The sequence below is a fragment of the Ranitomeya imitator genome, chromosome 3 (assembly GCF_032444005.1).
Source record: "Ranitomeya imitator isolate aRanImi1 chromosome 3, aRanImi1.pri, whole genome shotgun sequence".
Taxonomy (NCBI): domain Eukaryota; kingdom Metazoa; phylum Chordata; class Amphibia; order Anura; family Dendrobatidae; genus Ranitomeya; species Ranitomeya imitator.
In genome coordinates, this window is record NC_091284.1 from 443,266,542 (window position 1) to 443,289,756 (window position 23,215).

At 40.7% G+C, this 23,215-nt stretch overlaps 1 protein-coding gene across 1 annotated transcript in view; it reads right to left on the bottom strand.

Moving 5' to 3' along the window:
* Positions 1–1,191: 1,191 nt before the first annotated feature.
* Positions 1,192–23,215, bottom strand: part of VPS53 (VPS53 subunit of GARP complex) — a 408,370-nt gene continuing 386,346 nt past the window's right edge. The window contains exons 21-22 of the mRNA XM_069757361.1: positions 20,249–20,353; positions 1,192–1,975 (exon numbers count right to left, since the gene is read on the bottom strand). Of these exons, the coding sequence (XP_069613462.1) occupies positions 1,808–1,975; positions 20,249–20,353 (273 nt within the window). The 3' untranslated portion in view covers positions 1,192–1,807. The remainder of the gene's footprint in view (positions 1,976–20,248; positions 20,354–23,215) is intronic.

Genomic DNA, 23,215 nt, shown 5'->3' on the forward strand with positions numbered 1-23,215 from the left:
ATTTATAGAGCAAAAAAATAGGTCAATTATACTGATACCATAAGTACAAATATCAAACAGCCCTCAATAAGATCAATATATATTGCGTAGTGCAAATAGTAGAGGTCAAGCTGATGTATTAAATGTATAAGTATATGAACATATGGCAACCGAAAGTAATTAACAAATGATATATGCTCACAGATAGCGTGCAGATGCAGGAAGATACACGGAATGCAATAAAAAATATATTTTTAAGTAAAGTGCCTAGTGCAGAATGATGTATACTAAGCAACATATGCGAAACGCGCGTCGGGGCTCCCTCTCCCGCACACGGCTGCAGGTTGGTACTCTGTGTATGCACTGTTTTTTCAACATTTCGCAGGCAGACTTTAGGCTCTATTTAATTATATGGGACTCTCCCTCGATGACTCATCCATGCCTTCGGTCTTGGCAAATCTGTGCCATATTGTATACTTTGCCACATTTAACTTATACTTAGTTCTCCACTGATATTACTTGTTACTGCTTAGTATACATCATTCTGCACTAGGCACTTTACTTAAAAATATATTTTTTATTGCATTCCGTGTATCTTCCTGCATCTGCACGCTATCTGTGAGCATATATCATTTGTTAATTACTTTCGGTTGCCATATGTTCATATACTTATACATTTAATACATCAGCTTGACCTCTACTATTTGCACTACGCAATATATATTGATCTTATTGAGGGCTGTTTGATATTTGTACTTATGGTATCAGTATAATTGACCTATTTTTTTGCTCTATAAATATATCACTTGTTCCGTGTGTGGCACTAGTGTCGCCTCTTTTATCTTCTTTTTTTGCATCTTGTTACTTGGTTTTTACTCTGAATATCTGTATTTTGTCTATATGGTTTTTCAATAAAATTGTTATATTTTAGCTCTTAGTGTCCATTTCTCTTTTGGGTTTCTAGAAGAAAAGAAAGGTAACAAGTCTTTTCAGTCCAAGAATTGAACATGTTTTTTCTAGGACAAGGCTAAGTGCACTGCTAAACATAGATCATGTTTTTACCAGAATAATCCGCAAAGTGCACAGGATAATGAAAACACGATAATGTATTTTATCTGATCCCACCATAGTTTGGGAGTCATGCAAGGAGTGCAAAAGGGAGACATAACACGCTTATCTGAATACCACATCTACTTTCATTTGGAGTCTGCTCCTCAGTAAGCCCGGAGGTATTTTATTGATACTCAGAAAAAAAACTAGACATTTTCCAGCAATTCATCTGAGTCTTTATAATAAAGTTACATTGGATGCACAGAGTTTTTTTTTACATCTTGTATTTATTGGTGGTTGTGGAAACCCATTTAGTAATATCGATATATAGGAAATTGAGTTGTATCACTTTAGCAGTCACAGTTTATAAGAGCCTGTTATCCCGTTGTGTGTTTTAGTGGTTAACACAGCAGGAATAGAAGTGCCTTTTGTAATAGACTGGACTCCATGCTATATTCCTGCGCACAAGCCCCAGGCAAAACCAAATCGAAAAATCAGGGAGAATAATTCTGCATAACCACATACTACCTAACAGTGTTTTAACATGCTTGAGGAACTGGCTCATCTCGATATGTTCTGTCTAGACAGAAAACCTCCTAGGGTTCAGCCAGCCCCAGTGTTTTCCTCGCTGGCTCAAACCTTGTGCAGCTGACACTTAGCATTATTAATTAAAGGGGATGTGACCGTATAATAGGATGGCTGTTCGAGTGCTAGACTGGAGCTGATTGTTAACACAGCTAGCATGCCACTGTTAAGTCCACAGGTTCCTCTAGCAGCTTTACAGTCGTTTCTTGATGAGTTTTTCCAGTTTTCTTATTCTTGAGGACTCTTGCTCTGGGGTCGGAGTTTGCAAAGTCACAGAGTTGTTTTCGGCCCCAGAAGGAGGATTTGGAAGTCTTTGTCGAAACAGGTCAAGCATGCTGCTCTGCTCACTCCGCTTAAGCCCCTGAAGAAAAAAAGAAAGCATGAAATTGGGGCAGAAAAAAAAAAGAACAGTGTCATATACTGTACATCATCTACAAGTAGAGAATCCATCCCTATTCCTCATATCATCTACAAGTAGAGAATCCATCCCTATTCCTCATGTACTGATTTCTACATTTATAGTACAAATAATAAAACTGACTGCGCTAGCTGCTTAATATATACGATCGGTGTTACTACAACACTAAAGAGAATGGAGATTTAAACAAAAGCCTTTTGCTTGGATTTGGCATTAACGAAATCAAACCAGTTTTTAATTTACTAAATCTATAGAAGGGTTGAAATATTTTTGTAATTACACTTGGAACATTCCCTTGCATAAAGTATCCTAAAAGCAAAACCTAGCCATATGACATGTATGAACAAAAGTAATAGAGCAGTGAAATATAGCTTTATTAAGTCAGACTGTAATCCACTTACACGTATAGAAAACTATATGTCTGTACTTTGGCTGGCCTCTATGTGCTTAATGAATTCTACATTTAACTTTAAAGAAACTGCTGACCAGCAGAACAAAGTAATCTAACAATGACTAAAAAAAACCAAGAGTTATCAGGAAGCAGATGTTCTCGAAACAAAGTCTTCTTCTATGAAAAAAAAAGACGCCCATCAGGCACATCTGAAAACAGAATTTAGAAACCTCGTAATCAAATGCAGTCTTAGGAAGTTATTCTGTCTGTTCTCGCAATAGAGGCTAATCTGTAAGCAGTGTCTCAAGAGGAAAATTGGCATAAAAGCTTTGAAACGTCGGCAAATGTTTTTTCGCTACTTGGATTTGTGCCAAATTTTTGCAACGTTTGCCATTTTCACGCCAGTTACTTACAGCTCCCCCAAAATGGGTGAAGCTGGGGCAGGAAGGGTGGGTGTGAGTTGCCACAGCTCATCTAATTCTTGATTGGAGTGAGAATTCTTGCATGGTGCAAGCTACTTGTCAGATGCTGCTGATTAAACAAAGAGACCTGCACCTCATCATTAATTATGAGAGTCTGACTCCCTCCACCCTCTCCTCAAGACCAACGAGAAAATCGCCAGTCTTGATCATTCGGGGTCTTCATGTCTAATATTTGACCATTTCCTTGGCTATGGTTTCTATTACAGAAACAAACTTAGCAACAATGATGTGCAGCATAAATGAACGCCGACCAGGAACATGCTTGCTGGTTGGCGGTTGTTCAATAGCTAATTTATATAGATCACCTTTGAAATGTAATAGATTGTTCAGAACGCAACGGCTGTCAGCCGACCAGCGCAGAGCCTGCTAGACAGGACAATGCATGGTCAAGAACGAGGATCTTTTGTGCAAATCAAAAGATAATTTCACCCAATGATGGAATATTTTGCTTGTTTATCAGGTGCCTGTTTAAACTGCATGAACATCGTGAAAGGACCCTCTATAACAACACTTGTTTCACAATAATCGTTAAGTGTAAATGGATCTTTACTTTTGGTACGGCATGCTGTCACCTTTCTTTTCAGCCCACAACTCGTTTACTTTGGGTCAGCAAACCCGGGCCAGTCCATGCATAAACCTCTAAATTCAGATGTGTGAAACTGGTCTTAAAACTCTCTCTCAGACCCATGTGTCTCATGGTAACAGACTTCAAGACTTCAATCCCTTCTGTTTACCTACTGAATATATTTAGTAATTGTACATAGTCCTGCATGCAGAAGGCTGTGTTCACACGTTGCGGTTTTTTCGTGGTTTTTCCTGATAAAAACGCTATAAAACCACAAAAAAAACGCATACAATAAGCATCCCATCATTTAGAATGAATTCCGCATGTTTTGTGCACATGATGCGTTTTTTTTCCACGAAAAAAACGCATCGCGGCAAAAAACGCAGCATGTTCATTAATTTTCAGTTTTTTTTTGCGGATTTCCCACTCCAAAATGCATTGGGAAGTGTCCGGGAAAAAACGCGTCAAAAACGCGGCAAAATCGCGGCAAAAATGCATGCGGTTTTCTTGCGGATTTCTTGCAGAAAAAGTCCGGAATTCTCAGGAATTTTCTGCAAGAAATCCTGAACGTGTGCACATAGCAGTTAGTTTTTTTCCATCAGTCCGTACCAAGATGGTAAAATTCCACTCAAATCATTTACAATTGTAGGAACCACTTTCACCGGTGTGAGGTCAAACTATTAAAATAAATGAAATACCCATAATTTGAAAGACTAGCTCAAGAATAAATCTAAAACAAGTCTATTTTTCCAGACATGTTTTATAGATTGACATTTCCAAAAGAAATTCAAAGTCTTTAAACAATATTCCAAATGAAATGTAAGATTCCTGCAGCAATGATTCACTTGCTAGTCTTCCACAGTCCAGTAGGACAATAGCAGGCATATACTGATGTGACAGATACAATCAGGACTTTGATAAGTACCCATTGGTTGTATGGGGTGTTTCTTTCTCGGAGGTTTACTAGTATTTCAGTGCTACACAATGTGGAGGCTGCCATTTTGACTGAGGAGTGAAGTAAAAGTGGTCGATTTGGATTTCATTCTGCAAGTTGCCCCAAGATCCTATTTGGCTGACTTCTGCAAGGGTTGTTGATAATTTCTTTCCTTATTTCCCCTGAGATCTGTCCATTTCTTCGGTTCTCTACAAATACTCCCTCTTTGCTGGGTGATCGCTATATCACTGGAGGCCTCCCTTTTTAGCACATTTTTGAGTGTCCTGTTCTGTCTACAAATAGACACACATCTACAAATAGCACATCCTCTTTGAGAGTCACTCCCTCCTAATTCTGTTTTGTCAAATGTTCAAAATAACATGAAAAAAAAACCAACTGTGTGAACTAAAGGATCCTATTCAAATCAGTTGACAAACTGATTGATGTGGATTTAGGAGCAGAATCTATTTCAAAGTCCTATATTCTAAAACTCTGAACACACCTTGATGTTACATTAACACAGTATTTGGTGAGTTCTTGATGTGGCAGATTTCCTGTAGTATTTCTGCACCTATTAAAATAAATTAAATTACTTGCATTTTGTCATTACAGTTTTGAGTGATTTTTTATATGTGCTTTTAAAATCGCATTTTTGACATTGCGTGTTTTTTTGTCTTTTTTTATGTGTCATGTGTTAAATAAAGCTGTTTTGTTTGTTATACTAATATGTGGCTTTGTAAAAAAAATATTTACTTAGTCATGTGCAGATTACATGCGTTTTTTACCTGCAGATTTTCCTCATCTTTGGGTAATATTTGCATATAAAACGGAGTATGACAAATATGACAATGTGGCCCTTGGGACCAAAAAAAGTTGTACGCCCTGCTTTAGAGGTATGTTTATTAAATAGAGAATGGTACATTAAAAAAGTCACAAATTTCTAGCCGCCTCCATCAAATGTACAACCATAACCACTGCAAAAAAAAAAAACACCACGTTTCTCATACCCTTAGTAGATTTTGACAGAATTAGAATATGTTCTTAAAAGGATAGTCCACTACTGGAAAAACCCCTTCTCAATTTCTATATTCCCCCCTATAAAAAAAAACAAACCAGCCTATAACCACCTCTGATGCCATTACAGCAATAATAACACTGACTTTCCTGCACCTCATGTGATGATGGCACTGCTAGCGCAGGTCAGTATAGGCTGTGTAGTGCAGAGGTATCCACGCTGTGCAGTGATGAGGCAGTGACCCAGGAAAAGTTCAAACTAAAGTCCGCGTACTCACAAAACAGGTAAGTAAATCGGATCCTCCGAATCGCAGCCGGGAAAAATAAAGACAGTCCGTGACCTGTTGCCGTGCGCGACTGCACTGCCGTGTACGCTGAGGGTGCCAGTACTTTTGGGGCAGCAAGCTACAGTGTGCAGTAGTCAGCACTGTTATAACACTCAGGATTAGGAGTACAATATAGCTTGGAGAGTATCCCAGTGAATTAAAATATAGCTTTTAATCAAAATCCTAAAATGGACATACATAACACAAAAAACACATGGATAAAGTGCTCGTGCAAACCAGTGCTCAAGAAATAAAAATTGGCTTGATCTCACCAATAGAAGCAGACGGATATCCACAAGTTCCTTTCAACAATTCTACCAGGAACAAAGGAGGTCCAGATGACAGGGTGGGGTAGGGGATACAGGGTTGCTTCCCTAAACCCGTTGTGCCCCTGTCCTAGCAAGGACAGGCCCCAAGTGAGACCTGCTATGGACACCCACCAACAAAAGAATAGGGTCATAAATCTCCCTACGCATTTCCTCCCCAGTCATGGGCATTCATCAGGGGAGTTCAGGACAGCCAGTAGGCCAGAGAGTATTAGATCTTAAATCCGAAATCAAATGTCCATCAGCATTGGATAACACAGCAGTGGCTGGATAACTATTAATAAGTGTGACTGTGTGTCACTGCCTTATTGTGAGTCCTAGGTATCCCACAGTATAAATCCCCTTAAATAAATTCCAGGAGGCATGGTCCGCCCCCGGCGTGTAACGTCATCAAGAATCACAAACCCCCATTGTCAATACTCATGTCCAATCAGGACTCGAGGAGTTGTGCTGTAGCCCAACTACCTGGAGACGTCCGCCATAGTGCCGGCATTGGTCACCAATCCCACACCGAATACACAGGATGTGCTCACGCTGCGTTCCAATAGTGAAACGCAGACTAGCCGGAAGTGACCGTGCCATCTTGTATGCGTAAGTTCTGGTTAACAGAGGCACACTGCAGAGCCATTATAATAAAGTTGCGTTCCAAGATGTAATCACTATTTACATAAAATAGGCTTTTCGGAGAATCTATGAGTAGGATAGCCAACCGATGATGTTGGAACCGCACTGAGAAACATCCACTACTCCAACCCCCCATTTTCTCTGTACACCTTCACTCTAAGGAATATATCCATCAGTGGTTAGAACTGTTACTTTGCAGCGTTAGGGTCCTGGGTTCAAATCCCACAAAGGACAATATCTGCATGAGTTTGCATGTTATCCCCATGTTTGCATGGGCTTCCTCCGGGTACTTTGGTTTCCTCCCACACTCCAAAGACATACTGACAGGAAATTTAGATTGTGAGACTCAGTGGGGACAGTGAATGTCACTAAAGCGCTGTGAAATTAATAAAATAATAGGGAGCAAAATAGATAAATATTCCATTCCTATAACTACTCTATGGGATACACGTGATCTACTCTAATCCTAATTTCTTCAGCCACAAATTGAACTTAACACTATTGACATTTAAACCAAGACATCTATGATTGTCACATACAGCACAACCACAGGGTTCAGCTTTAAATTTCTTATGAACCCAGTAGAGAAGATATTTTAATGATACCGCAATGGCGGCATTGTGTGGACTCTAGGGCACTTCTTATTTCATATAAGCATTTACCTTTTTATTTCACCTTTCATATTCAGGCCCTCTGTGACCCTCCTATCATTCAGCTCTGAATGTTTTCTTTGCATTCTTACTGTAACATTTTATTACTTTATAAAGATTTCAGTGGTTCTCCAAGAATAATATATAATAGCTCCCATCACTTAAATCAAAACAGCAGCCGGTCTTAGTCATGTGTAATTACGGGCTGCAGTCTTAAGAAATACAGCTCATGAGACATGGGTCTCAACTGACAGAGGAGCTGTTTCGTAAGCAAGCAACTCCAGGAGCCGAAGAAAAGTGTGTGACATGGGAATAAATACCCCCCCCCCTGCAGTCCTCAATGCTCTGTCACCCGAGGAGAAGATTTATTTCTTCTCCTGTTACATACATCTCCTCCAACTTCAGTATGTGTGTTTACAATACAACTCCTGTCAGTTGACACCCAGCTTTTGGAAGCTGTGTTTCTTCAGACTATAGTCTGGTCCTTATATTTTGATAGGTAGGAATTTTATAGATGTAGCAATAGCAAATTTGGCTCCATTTTTGAGTAGCTTTGCCATTAAAGGGATTATCCAGGACTTTTGAGTATGGCGCCATATAACAGGTAGAGTTGCTAACTACCTGCCTGTTCTGCACAAGGACAATCTCTACTGACTTAGCCAACAATTTCCCTTTTTTATTTCCCCTCTCCTCAACAGGGCTGTACTTTCTCTACTGCTCTGTGGATGGGGCATCACTGTAGATTCACAACCTGCTCCCTGTAGTTAGGTTGCAGGGAGTCTACTGTCAATCAGCATGTCAACAGCAATGACACCCCATTTACAGAGCAGAGTGGAAGAGAAGACGCTGCAGTGTTGACACGACATCAGCGGAAGCAGGCGTGTCCCTGGCTGGAGCGATCAGTGACTGCTCTGAGCTGGCAGAAATTTCTATATGGATAGCTTTACACTTTAACTTGTCTATGTGACTTTATTAACATTTGTATTTTATGGTAAACAAGACTTGTGATCTACTCGAGGTTGCATCCATATATTTTGTATCAGGGAATTTAAGCTCCCAATGTTCTTTATTCATTATGTACATAAAGTTAAACAGCAATATGCAGCAGGACAGACATAGATAAGCCCACCAGCATCAGGGGCTTAGCTACAGCATTCTGTAATGCTGTAGATAAGCCCCCGATGTATCCTGAAAGATGAGAAAAAGAGGTTAGATTTTACTCACCTAAGGGGGCGGTCCGATCAGATGGGCGTCATGGTCCGGGGCCTCCTATCTTCATAGGATGACGTACTCTTCTTGTCTTCACGCTGCAGCTCCGGCGCACTTTGTCTGCCCTGTTGAGGGCAGAGCAAAGTATTGCAGTGCGCAGGCGCCATGAAGATCAGAGAGGCCCGGCGCCTGTGCACTGCAGTACTTTGCTCTGCCCTCAACAGGGCAGAAAGTACGCCTGCGCCAGAGCGTGAATACAAGAAGAGGACGTCATCATAAGTAGATGGGAGGCCCCGGACCAGACCGCGACGCCCATTGGACCCGGACCGCCCCGGGTGAGTATAATGAGAGATATGATATAATAAAGATTATTATTTATTATATAATGAATCCCACTGTAGCCCACTCTGAGGGAAAACGTGCAGCCAGAAGCTCAAGATGTATCACACACTGGTTCACAAATCCCCTGCATGACTTGCTATCGCGAGAGTACTTATCTGGCAGTGGGAGGCGGGATAAGGTCGGAACATGGGTGGCAGTGGACAAACTAGCTGCAGCCACGCTAGCAGCCTGAGCAGCTACTGCGGTAACATCCACAGCCGAGGTTGTGCGCCTGAGAGCCACCAACCTGCCCTCCAGCTGCTACAGGGCCTGAGCATGTGACCCCCGACCTCCATGCTCAGAAGAAGAAAAGCAGGACTTAGTCCCAGGGATGCCTGCCCGCCGCTGATCAGTACTGGTTACAATTGCTGAGCCTGGAAGGACAGCAGTAACCAGCCGCACAGTATCAGCTTGAGCCAAACGCTTGGACCGACTTCTCTGTTGAACAGGCTCCACTGCGGCTGGAGGAGAATGGGAGACCGCAGCGGAGATGGTTCGAGATTCCCCCTGTGCAGCGGCGGGAACCCGACACCCAACACACTGACAGTAAATACAGAGCTCCTGTGTGTAATGGCACTTAGTGGTGCGTTTTAGTTTTTTTCAATTAATGATCAGTATTGTAGTATTCAGTCACTATGTGGTGGTAATACATGGTCTGGTCATGGTGTGGCAGTATTTGATCCTTGCATGTGGTATTATTCGTTCACTATGGTGGTAATACGTGGTCTGGTCATGGTGTGATGGTATTTGTCTCTTGTATGTTGTATTAATGGTCATTAATGGTCAAATATATTTGTCTAATTCCCTGTTATGATCTGGTGGTTTAGGAGCAACATGGGACGAGCTCTGAAGGAAGTGGTACCTGTACTGACCGCAGTCCCTAAGCTTAACACAACACTAGAAGTAGCCGTGGGATGCTCCTGACACTCCCTAGGCACCTCGTCACAGCCTGAGAACTAACTACCCCTAAAGATAGAAACAGGAAAACTATCTTACCTCAGAGAAAATCCCCAAAGGATAGATAGCCCCCCACAAGTAATGACTGTGAGTGGAGAGGGAAAAGACATACACAGAATGAAACCAGGATGAGCACAGGAGGCCAGTCTAGCTAAATAGATAGGACAGGATGGAATACTGTGCGGTCAGTATAAAACACTACAAAATATCCACAGAGTTTACAAAAATCTCCACACCTGACTAAAGGTGTGGAGGGTAAATCTGCTTCCCAGAGCTTCCAGCTTAACTGAATTAATTCATACTGACAAGCTGGACAAACATAGAAAGCACAGAACGGATAAGTCCACAACCTGTGGACAGAAAAGAGCAAGCAAGGACTTAGCTTTGCTGAACTGGTCAGGATAACAGGGAAATCCAAAGAGATGTGAATCCAACAGGGAACCATTGACAAGTGGCACAAGCTTAAGGAAAGAGCCAGGCTAAATAGCCGAGCAGAATAGACAATCAGTGGAAGCAGCTGCTGACTGCTAAATCCAAGGAGCAGCCATTCCACTTAAAACCACCGGAGGGAGCCCAAGAGCAGAACTCACGAAAGTGCCACTTACAACCACCGGAGGGAGCCCAAGAGTGGAATTCACAACATTCCCTTAAAGGGAACCTGTTACCCCCAATATCGAAGATGAGCTAAACCCACCGCCATCAGGGGCTTATTTACAGCATTCTGTAATACTGTAGATAAGCCCCCGATGTATCCTGAAAGATGAAAAAGAGAGGTTATATTATACTCACCCAGGGGCGGTCCTGCTGCGGTCCGGCCCGATGGGTGTCGCGATCCGGGTCCAGCGCCTCCTATCTTCATTCGATTACGTCCTCTTCTTGTCTTCTTGCTGCGGCTCTGGCGTACTTTGTCTGCCATGTTGAAGGCAGAGCAAAGTACTGCAGTGCGCAGGCGCCGGGCCTCTCTGACCTTCCCCGGCACCTGCGCACTGCAGTACTTTGCTCTGCCCTCAACAGGGCAAACAAAATACGCCTGAATTGGAGCCGCAGCGTGAATACAAGAAGAAGACATCATCGTAAGAAGATGGGAGGCGCTGGACAGGACCGCGACGCCCATCGGACCCGGACCGCAGCGGGACCACCCTGGGTGAGTATAATCTAACCTCTTTTTCTCATCTTTCAGGATACATCTGGGGCTTATCTACAGCATTACAGAATGCTTTAGATAAGCCCCTGATGCCGGTGGGCTTAGCTCATCTTCGATTTTGTGGGTGACAGGTTCCCTATAATTATTCTCATATACTGAGATAATCACTTTTTGGGTTTCATTGGCTGTAAGCCATAATCATCAACATTAACAGAAATAAACACATGCAATAGATCACTCTTTTTTTATTGACTCTATATAATATATGAAATTCCCTTTTTGTATTGAAGAATTGAACTAAATTAACTTTTTGATATTCTAATTTTGTGAGAAGGTCACATACATACACACACACGCGTGTATATATAGTAGTTTGTGTTTTTCATCTGCATTTCTTCTTACACAATGGTAATAATGGGAATGATCACTACTGCCCTACATATTCCTCAAATAAAGCTAAGAACTCTAGGGGGCGCCATACGCAGAAATAAGATCAACTATAACTCCATCCATAATTATGTCGTAATGTCAACTCTTATTCAAAATTACATTACAAGTATTATTGTGATGAATCTCTGACAGGAGCACTAACATAGCATACATGCCCTACAGAACATGCTACCTGAAAGAAGAATGAAGACTGACACACAGCAGACACATGGGGTCTTATAAACCTATACGAAACAGACTAAAGAGATTTGCAACAAGTGGCCCCAGCAAGAAACAAGTGAAATACCTTACTTTATGCATTTTATGACAAGCTGGAATAATATGTGCTTTATTTATTAAAATGAACAGGACTCTTAATAAATGTGGCACAATTGTCCTGTCTTATAACGAAAAAAAAACCTCTTATATTACAATGGTAAGTACTTTCATGGATATGCTTTAAAAATAGGAAAAAAGCGAAAGAAGAAAATGTCCACATATGGAGATGAAAAGAAAAAAAGGGAATACTATATTATCCCCGGGCCCTCAATATCTATCAATATATCAATATAGTAGGACACCTGGCTGCAGAGGTTGGCACCCTAAAAAGCAAAGCAAGAAATGGCACCCTGCTCCTCGTTGACTAACCTATCACCTGTTAATCCCTATAGATCATCTCTTGAACATGTGTATTACACCACAAAAGACACAAAACAAAAAAACAATGATATGATTTATACAATAAGCCACCATGGTCTATCAAAAAATCGTGGGTAGATATAAGCATCAATGCAATAACATCACTGAAAATATGAATATGCCTGGCATGAACAGATGTATATCATTTGGGAGAAGTACAGTAGTGATTTTTATATATGTGATTACTTCTGTCTGGTTGTTGTGATGTCATTTTTCTGGTGATTTTAGCAAACAGCAAGCAAATGGTTGTCAGCTATAAGGATGAAAATTGTGTTTGACATTGTTTTATCCCTGTATGTGTTAGTTTTCAAAATTTGTTGGGCCAACTGTTTTGCATATTTGTTGAGCGTGTTTTTTTGGCTAAAACATGGCAAAGACAAAGCATAATTTATTAATCTGAGAGTGAAGTCAGCCCAAAGCCAAAAAGAGGTAGCTATGGAATTCAACTACTCTCAGAGTCAAGTATAATAAAGAAAGCAAAAGAAATTTATGGAACAGCTGACAAACCTTGAAGTGGACGACCATGAAAAACTTCCTCCAAAGTTGATCACATTATTAAGAAAAAGTCAGTATCTGATGTCCATAAAAGTGCTGTATAGATTTTGCATAAAATGAAGGAAAAATACAGGGTCAAAAAGTGAATTGCCAAACTGTAGAGTGGCAGCTAAGAGCAGTAGGGTTGAATGCATGAATTCGAATCAAGAAGACTTTCATCTCTGCAAAGAACTGGAAGGTCTGACTTGAGTTTGCCAAAGAACACAGCCAATGGAAAGAGACACATTGGTCTAAAGTGTTGTGGTTGGATGAATCCAAGTTCAATCTATCTGGTAGTGATGGCAAGCACTATATATACCGCCGAATCAGAAAACGTAGTGCTGTAAGGTACCAAACACCTACAGTGAGACAATGTTATTGTTTGAGGCTGCTTTTCTACATCTACCTTTGGCCCTCTGCATAGAATTGATGGAAGTATGAATGCTACCATGTACAAGCATATACTGGAGAATGTAATGCTGCCACATACTAAAACCAATGTAGGCAGGCGATGGAAATTCCAGCAAGACAATGATCCTAAGCACACATCCAATTTAGTAAAAAACTGGTTAGCAAAGAAAAATGTTCGCCTGTTGCAATGGCCAAGCCAATCACCTGAGTTAAAATCTATAGAGCGCCTTTGGGATGAGTTAGGATGACGAGTTGGGGCCTGTACCCATAGCAATAAAGGTGAATTGTTTGCAGATTTGCAAATGGAATGGAGCAAGATCCCTCAAGATGTCTTGAATACCCTAGTGGCTTCAATGCCCCATCACTGTAGTGCAGTAATTAAAGCAAGAGGCTGTGCTATAAAATACTAAGTTATGGCTTTGTAACAATCAATTACTCTGTATGTTGTGATCTATAAATAGTATATGCAAAACTTTTGGCAGTCAGTATTCTTTAATTAAATGACCATAGCTATTTTCTAAACCATTTTGGTTAAAATTAAGGTCTTGCATGATCACAACTTCATGCACTTTCAATTCAACACCAGGAAAATGGCATCATAACAACCAAAAAGAAGTAATCACACTTATAAAAAAAAAAGCTAAACTTTTGGTCGCCACTGTATGTCCTAATAAATCACGGACTGGCAGGAGACTTGAGCGTCACAATGCAGAGGAGCAACAATATAGTTCCAAAGCGACTAGCGTTTAATTTAATATTAGAAAAAAAAAAGAGTCTAGTCAAGAGTCATAACTTAAGTAAAAAGATGAAAGATGTACTTCCCTTGGTAGATGTCCAAGCTTATGGCCAGGCGCATGCATATTTTTCCTGACTGCTCACAGCTGTGTAAGTACAATCATGCAAGTCACCAACACTTTGTGCAATTGGAGTACTGTTTAACCAGGTACAGAACTCGGGCCAAGTGTATTTAGGCAAGAGTACCGGTTGTTTCAGTGTGTAGTCTCCTTAAGAGTACTATGACTGGCAACACCACATCAATACAGTTAGGGCCAGAAATATTTGGACAGTGACACAATTTTCGCGAGTTGGCCTCTGCATGCCACCACATTGGATTTGAAATGAAACCTCTACAACAGAATTCAAGTGCAGATTGTAACGTTTAATTTGAAGGGTTGAACAAAAATATCTGATAGAAAATGTAGGAATTGTACACATTTCTTTACAAACACTCCACATTTTAGGAGGTCAAAAGTAATTGGACAAATAAACATAACCCAAACAAAATATTTTTATTTTCAATATTTTGTTGCAAATCCTTTGGAGGCAATCACTGCCTTAAGTCTGGAACCCATGGACATCACCAAACGCTGGGTTTCCTCCTTAATGCTTTGCCAGGCCTTTACAGCCGCAGCCTTCAGGTCTTGCTTGTTTGTGGGTCTTTCCGTCTTAAGTCTGGATTTGAGCAAGTGAAATGCATGCTCAATTGGGTTTAGATCTGGAGATTGACTTGGCCTTTGCAGAATGTTCCACTTTTTGGCACTCATGAACTCCTGGGTAGCTTTGGCTGTATGCTTGGGGTCATTGTCCATCTGTACTATGAAGCGCCGTCCAATCAACTTTGCAGCATTTGGCTGAATTTGGGCTGAAAGTATATTCCGGTACACTTCAGAATTCATCTGGCTACTCTTGTCTGCTCTTATGTCATCAATAAACACAAGTGACCCAGTGCCATTGAAAGCCATGCATGCCCATGCCATCACGTTGCCTCCACCATGTTTTACAGAGGATGTGGTGTGCCTTGGATCATGTGCCGTTCCCTTTCTTCTCCAAACTTTTTTCTTCCCATCATTCTGGTACAGGTTGATCTTTGTCTCATCTGTCCATAGAATACTTTTCCAGAACTGAGCTGGCTTCTTGAGGTGTTTTTCTGCAAATTTAACTCTGGCCTGTCTATTTTTAGTATTGATGAATGGTTTGCATCTAGATGTGAACCCTTTGTATTTACTGTCATGGAGTCTTCTCTTTACTGTTGACTTAGAGACAGATACACCTACTTCACTGAGAGTGTTCTGGACTTCAGTTGATGTTGTGAACGGGTTCTTCTTCACCAAATTAAGTATGCGGCGATCATCCACCACTGTTGTCATCCGTGGACGCCCAGGCCTTTTTGAGTTCCCAAGCTCACCAGTCAATTCCTTTTTTCTCAGAATGTACCCAACTGTTGATTTTGCTACTCCAAGCATGTCTGCTATCTCTCTGATGGATTTTTTTCTTTTTTTTCAGCCTCAGGATGTTCTGCTTCACCTCAATTGAGAGTTCCTTTGACCGCATGTTGTCTGCTCACAGCAACAGCTTCCAAATGCAAAACCACACACCTGGAATCCACCCCTGACCTTTTAACTACTTCATTGATTACAGGTTAACGAGGGAGACGCCTTCAGAGTTAATTGCAGCCCTTAGAGTCCATTGTCCAATTACTTTTGGTCCCTTGAAAAAGAGGACGCTATGCATTACAGAGCTATGATTCCTAAACCCTTTCTCCGATTTGGATTGGAAACTATCATATTGCAGCTGGGAGTGTGCACTTTCAGCCCATATTATATATATAATTGTATTTCTGAACATGTTTTTGTAAACAGCTAAAATAACAAAACTTGTGTCACTGTCCAAATATTTCTGGCCCTAACTGTATATGCTGGCAGAGAGCCACATACAGGGTCAATGGAGTGATCTTACCATCTGGTCTCCCGATAGACTCGCATTTTTATTCTTACAATATTAATCAACCAGAGAGGCTCTTTAAGGAGCTGACAATCAACAAGACAGCCTAGAGACAAGTGTCCATACAGGACTTGTCCAAACAAAACGCTTTCGAAACCAAAGAGAAACTTTTCTGTGTGGATTTCCTACTTTCACCCTTCGCTGTATCTAACATATATTAATAAGTGCTGTATTAACAGAAGGTAAAAAACGCACACATTATGAATAGCAAATCAATATGTTCCTGCAGTCTCACACTGCTAAAAAGTTTTGAGGACAAGTACACACAACTGTATTTTTAGTTTGAGTGTTTTTATGAATAAACGATAGCACTCGGAGCAACGTTGTTCAATTCGGCTGTTCAGATGTGTGTTTTTTTCATACAATAAATTTGTGAGTTAAAAAATAGCATCTTGCACTTGATTTTCCATATTTCAAACTCGCTTATTCAAGTCTATAGTAAAAAAGAAATTCAGATCCCATACAGGTTAACCGTATAGCATTCCGTTTTTATGGATACACTGCAATTCTTTAGGAAACTGTATTTGGTCTTGTAAATGGTAACTGCTCATGTATAAAAGCGGGTGCGACACGGATGCCATAGTGATGACAACTGAAATGAGGTTGTTTTTTTATACTCATGTTAACTTAGGGTAAGTCAAAGTGTATTCATAAACATGAATATCTAAAACATTGTATATTGTTGTTATAGTAAATCACAACTTTTTTCATTTCAGTGGCTAAGGTCAACAGTCTCATTGAGATACCAGTATTCCAGGGTTAGTTCAAGCATTGCTCGATACAATCTTTATTTCGATTTCTAGTTGCTAAACACACGTCATTTCAGACTAAAGGGGCATTTACACTGCAAGATAATTGTGAATGAGCATAGTTTAAAACTGTAGTTTCACGATTATGTCAACAGGCTGCCGATCACTAAATTAACACAAAATGCTTGCTCATCGGGTGAAATAATCTTTTATGCAGCATAAAAGATCATCGTTCTCAGCGATGCATCACTCTGAGTAAACAGGTCTCGTTCAGTTGAGAACAATGGAAGACTACAGATGTAGCCAATTTTACGTATACAAAAAGAGCACCATCTTGATAACTTTCTGTGGATTTAGATAAGTTAATGTTGCTAAAAACTGACCAATCTCGTTAGGTGTGAAATTACACTTTTGTGTGCTTTGACACCCCAGCGCGGCGTTATCTGCATTCACTTAACCATGGATAGATGCATGCTGATCAATCTAGTGTAGTATATATATATCGATCAGTGCGCATCATTTACTTTGGTCTACCTGTGTAAACAGGCATTCAAAACAACCGCAGATTGGTAAAAGTTCACTGATCAGCAGTAGTATCCTGCTGTCCGTCAGTATGTGTAAATAGACCCTAAGGCTGGGAAAGAAATTTGTAGACTGTAGATAGGTGAATATTTACTATTCGTTAGTCACTTAATAGTCCGTTTACACAGGCAGACTACGTTTAGCGATGTACACTGAACGATCAGTAATAGATTATTCAGGGCACATAGGCTGCCATTGTTTCGGCTCTATTCTGCCGAGTATGATGATCTTTTCTGCAGTATAAAAGATCATTTTAACAGATAAATCAGGTGACTGGCAGCCTCTTCACATTGATAGATTATTGTGAAATGATAGTTTGTAGGAATGCTCCTTCACAGTAATCATTCAGTGTAAGTGCAGTTTAATATTGTAAACTGGACAGTGTATTGCAGCTTGACCACTATTTGAAGCCCAAAATTATTTAACCCTATTATCTTATTATTTCTGTAGTGCATAGCTTAGTAGAATAGTGAGCTTGTCCCCAACTTGGATTCTGAATTAAATAAAAGGTGCCATACTCACTTGCCCCCCCATCCCACATAGGCAGCATATGCCACACCGGTAGTGATGACATTCACTTGTCACAGGCCTGTAATTGTCTACAGAAGTCGGGGGACTTGAACAGCGCATCATCAGATGTCAATTACATACTTATGGCACCGGGTCAGACCATGGAGCAGTCTCTGCCTGAGCCACAGTAAAAAAAAAAAACAAAATAAGTCCTGGGAAGCACACCTTCAGTAATGCTTGTCTTTATTCATCAGATGCAGAAACCATGGGATGGGATGAAATGAGTCCAATAATTTTCATTTGTTGAATAAATACAAGAATTACCCAAGTTGCGAATGCCAGGAATCTGGGGGATTTTTTATTATTGGGACTTCTATGTTCACCACTAGCAGTGGAGTGCCCAGCATTTTGATTTATTACGCTGGATCCCCGTGGCTGACAGCAGGCGAATATGTCAAATATTGTAAATTTCACAGAATCTACAGTGGAGGCAAGAAAGTATTTAGCCCAAAAAACACCTTTGATGGGGCCATCGAGTTACCATCACTGCAATTTTAACCCCCAAAATAAAGCAGCTTGTTTGACAAAGGGATTCAATACAATTAACTCATTTTATTTTATCTTTCAGTGCCATATTAAAGGAATTTTAAGCAATAAACCAATAATCAAATTGGCATTGTCATTATGATTATACCCTATCGGACACCATTTTGGATGCAGTGATATTCACAGTAGTGAATGCTTTGTATTAACACTCAAACAATTGAATAGTGCAGATACTTAAGCAACACCAGCTCTAAAAGTCTATTAGACACGTCCAGGAACAGCAGTGTGGGAACATTTGAGCTTACATTCAAGTGGAGATGCGATCACAATGGATGTCATGTAAGATTTAGGCTAAGTTCCCATGAGTATTTGGTACGTTTCTTCCGGAGGTGTCTTTTCATATCCAAAAAATGCAGCGTCTTACAGTTACAGCTAAGTGTTTGGGATTTATAGAAATCTCATTCCCATTATTACATTTTTAATGTAGCGTAAGCTGATCTGCGGTGTGTTTTTAAAGTCCGCATCATGCCAATTTCTCCTGTGATAAATATGAGTATTATTTGGGGACTTTCACCATAGACTTTAATTAGATGAGGAAAAACTGCAGGGAACTGCTAGCACAGCCATGCCCAGATCACTAAACGTCATCAACTTAAAGGGAACCTGTCACCCCGTTTTTTTAGAATGAGATATAAATACTGTTAAATAGGGCCTGCGCTGTGCGTTACTATTGTGTATGTAGTGTACCCGGATTCCCCATGTTTGCTGAGAAATACATTACCAAAGTCGCCGTTTTCGCCTGTCAATCAGACTGGTCAGGTCGGGTGGGCGTGGTGACATCGCTCTTTTCTTCCCCAGCTTTCCGTTGGTGGCGTAGTGGTGTGCGCATGTCACAGTGACGAATCCACTGCGCGCACGTGAAGAAGCAGCGCGCGATCTGCGCTATTACCCCCTGTCATCGGTGGGGGCGGCCATCTTCCTGGGGCCGCGCGTGCGCAGATGGGAGTGCTCTGCTGCACGGGGCTTCAGGAAAATGGCCGCGGGATGCCACGCGTGCGCAGAAGAGATCGCGGCGGCCATTTTCCCAAAGCCGAGATGCAAACTGACATGCGCACACCACTACGCCACCAACGGAAAGCTGGGGAAGAAAAGAGCGATGTCACCACGCCCACCCGACCTGACCAGCCTGATTGACAGGCGAAAACGGCGACTTTGGTAACGTATTTCTCAGCAAACATGGGGAATCAGGGTACACTACATACACTATAGTAACGCACAGCGCAGGCCCTATTTAACAGTATTTATATCTCAATCTGAAAAAACGGGGGTGACAGGTTCCCTTTAAGGTTACTGTGCTATATTTACCAGAAAAGTGACAAAGTTTAATTTCCTTATAGAAAGTTTGCTAAAAATTACAGTTTAAAAAATATAATGTGTACATAAAGAACATTTTAGAGAAGCAGAATAACTCAGAAGTAAAGTTGGCCAGAGGTCAATTTACACAATCTTTTCCCGGCAGCGTGTTTATAAGATTTTGTAAAATCCCACCACAATATATGCAGCTCATTTTCCACCCTTAAAAGCCTATATGGAAAATCTGCTGCATATATAACATTTGGGAACATATGCTTAAAAAGAAATTGAAAGCTTAACAGAAAAGTTCGATAAGTACGGTATTTGTTTTACAGGGGCTTAAAAACTAAACAAAAAAAAACTCATATCGCACTTAGGGTATATTATCCATGTAGGAAAATTCTCAGACAGTGTACTGCACGTTAACTAAATAGTCAAAGTATTAGAACGGTTGCCAATGTATAAGAGGCCGAGTCGCATCCTGGGTAACAAATACGTGTTAACGGATCATCAGATGGAAAGAATGATCTCTCTTAAAATCCCTTGCTATTCTTTTACATGACGTGACAAAGCTGTGCTAACAAACAGGACTACTTCTACCCACTTCCTGTGCTCTCACCTTCATCTCCAATATCTTCTGAAAAGTCTCGGTGTTGCAATCAGCAAGGAGTTTGATGTAATTATCCACAAAAACAACAGAGTTCTCATGAGGAGCCATCACCACCTAAAGAGTCGGGAGACAGACATATACAGTTACACTCATTGGCATTCCAAACACTATACTCACATCTTATTCTCTTTAACCATGACATTGGAGGGATTATCTATGATCTTATTTCACACCTATAGAATATGTTGTATTCTCAACGAGCAGATGTAAAACATACGGTAATTAGAAGCGATATAATCATCAGAAGGCCTTTTCAAGATACACTGGAAGCTCCAAGATCTCTTTATGATGGTACACCATGTTAGCCCAATCTCACTTCAGAACTGATAAATTAGGTGTTTATGGTCATGAATGAAGTTCTATAACGCAGTGGAACCAATAAGATGCTTTTCAATGCTCCTAAAGGCATATAGCGAAAGCTCTCCTACATCGATACGTGAGGCCATCTCTGGTATTTATCCTCCCTCTCCTTGCACACAACACTCTGTAAAAATATATGTATGTTACTGCTGCAATTTATACCATTTTATCCCAATGGTAGTAATACAATAGGGATTTAGAACAGTCGGTTCTTTTTAGAGCATAGGAAATAAATTAATTCTATATTCTGCTAATGTTCTCATATATAGTCAGTGTCAAATCTAGTACACACTATATCGTACTTATATTACCCTTGAAGGCAAATTCTTGAATATACAATGGGTACGGAAAGTATTCAGGCCCCTTTAAATTTTTCACTCTTTGTTTCATTGCAGCCATTTGGTTCATTTTTTTCTCATTAATGGACACTCTGCACTCCATCTTGACTGAAAAAAACAGAAATGTAGAAATTTTTGCAAATTTATTAAAAAAGAAAAACTGAAATTTCACATGGTCAGAAGTATTCAGACCCTTTGCTCAGTATTGAGTAGAAGCACCCTTTCGAGCTAATGCAGCCATGAGTCTTCTTGGGAATGATTTTTTCACACCTGGATTTGGGGGATCCTCTGCCATTCTTCCTTGCAGATCCTCTCCAGTTCCGTCAGGTTGGATGGTGAACGTTGGTGGACAGCCATTTTCAGGTCTGTCCAGAGATGCTCAATTGAGTTTTGGTCAGGACTCTGGCTGGACCAGTCAAGAATGGTCACAGAGTTGTTCTGAAGCCACTTCTTTGTTGGTTTAGCTGTGTGCCTGTGTGCGTAGGGTCATTGTTTTGTTGGAAGGTGAACCTTCGGCCAAGTCTGAGGTCCAGAGCACTCTGGAAGAGGTTTTCATCCAGGATATCTAGCTCAAAAGGGTGCTTCTACTCAATACTGAGAAAAGGGTCTGAATACTTGTGACCATGTGATATTTCCGTTTTTCTTTTTTAATACATTTGCAAAAAATTCTACATTTGTTTTTTTTTCAGTCAAAAAATGTAGGAAATTTTTTGAATTTACCAAATGGCTGCAATGAAACAAAGAGTGAAAAATTTTAAAGTGGGTCTGAATACTTTACGCACTCACTGTAGTTGATATTCTGAAAATAATAGATTACTTTTGTCTGTTTCAAGTTATCTTAGTGACTATTGTGGCTTTTTCTTAAGTCAACAGAAGGGTACCAACAATTTTGTCCATATTTGTAGAATTATATATACCAACATACAGTATCTTTAAATAACATTTTGACATTCTAAAGTATAAATGTACATAAATATATTTTACAAGTACCGTAGTTTCCTCAAATCTAACAAAGTGCATCTGGATTAATGTATAAGGCTATGTTTACACATAGCGTCCTGTCCCTGCGGGTTCTCCCGCAGCGGATTTGATAAATCTGCAGGGCAAACCCGCTGCAGTTATCCCTGCAGGTTTATCGCGGTTTGTCCTGCGGGTTCCGCTGCGGGATTTTACCCCCACTATTGATGCTGCATGTGCAGCAATATGCAGCATCAATAGTAATGTTAAAAATAATAAAAAAAAGATATACTCACCCTCTGACGTCCCGATCTCCTCGGCGCTGCAGGCGGCGGTCCGGTTCCAAAGATGCTGTGCAAGAAGGACCTTCGTGACGTCATGGTCATGTGACCGCGATGTCACCGCAGGTCCTGGTCGCATAGCAAACCTGAGACCGGACGGCCGCGTGCAGCGCTGAGACTTCAGAGGTGAGTATATCATGATTTTTTATTTTAATTCTTTTTTTTTTTTTTACTCAAAAAGTCTCCTCTCCTCCACCCCGGGTACCACCCGCACATTATCTGCTTACTTCCCGCATGGTGTGCACAGCCCCATGCGGGAAGTAAGCGGATCAATGCATTTCTATGGGTGCAGAATCGCTGCGATTCTGCACAAAGAAGTGACATGCTGCGGGTTGTAAACCGCTGCGTTCCCGCGCGGTTTTTCCCGCAGCATGTGCACAGCGGTTTGCGGTTTCCATAGGGTTTACATGTTACTGTAAATGCTATGGAAACTGCTGCGGACCCGCAGCTGCAAGATCGCCGCAGTTCCGCGGTAAAAACCGCAATGTGTGAACATAGCCTAAGGCTTAGAAATCTAGAACCATATCTATTCAATAATATGATCACCAATGCATCCAATACACATTCAGAAATGTGTTTATTACTAAAACAGGACTTACACTTGGAAGCTCACATACCTTGTGAATATTTAATATTTATATATACACTGCTCAAAAAAAAAAAGGGAACACAAATTCCACATCCTAGATATCACTGAATGAAATATTCCAGTTGTAAATCTTTATTCATTACATAGTGGAATGTGTTGAGAGCAATAAAACCTAAAAATTATGAACGTAAATCACAACTAATATCCCACGGAGGTCTGGAGTTGGAATGGTGCTCAAACTCAAAGTGGGAAATAAAGTTACAAGCTGATCCATCTTCAGTGGAAATGCCTCAAGACAAGGAAATGATGCTCAGTAGTGTGTGTGGCCTCC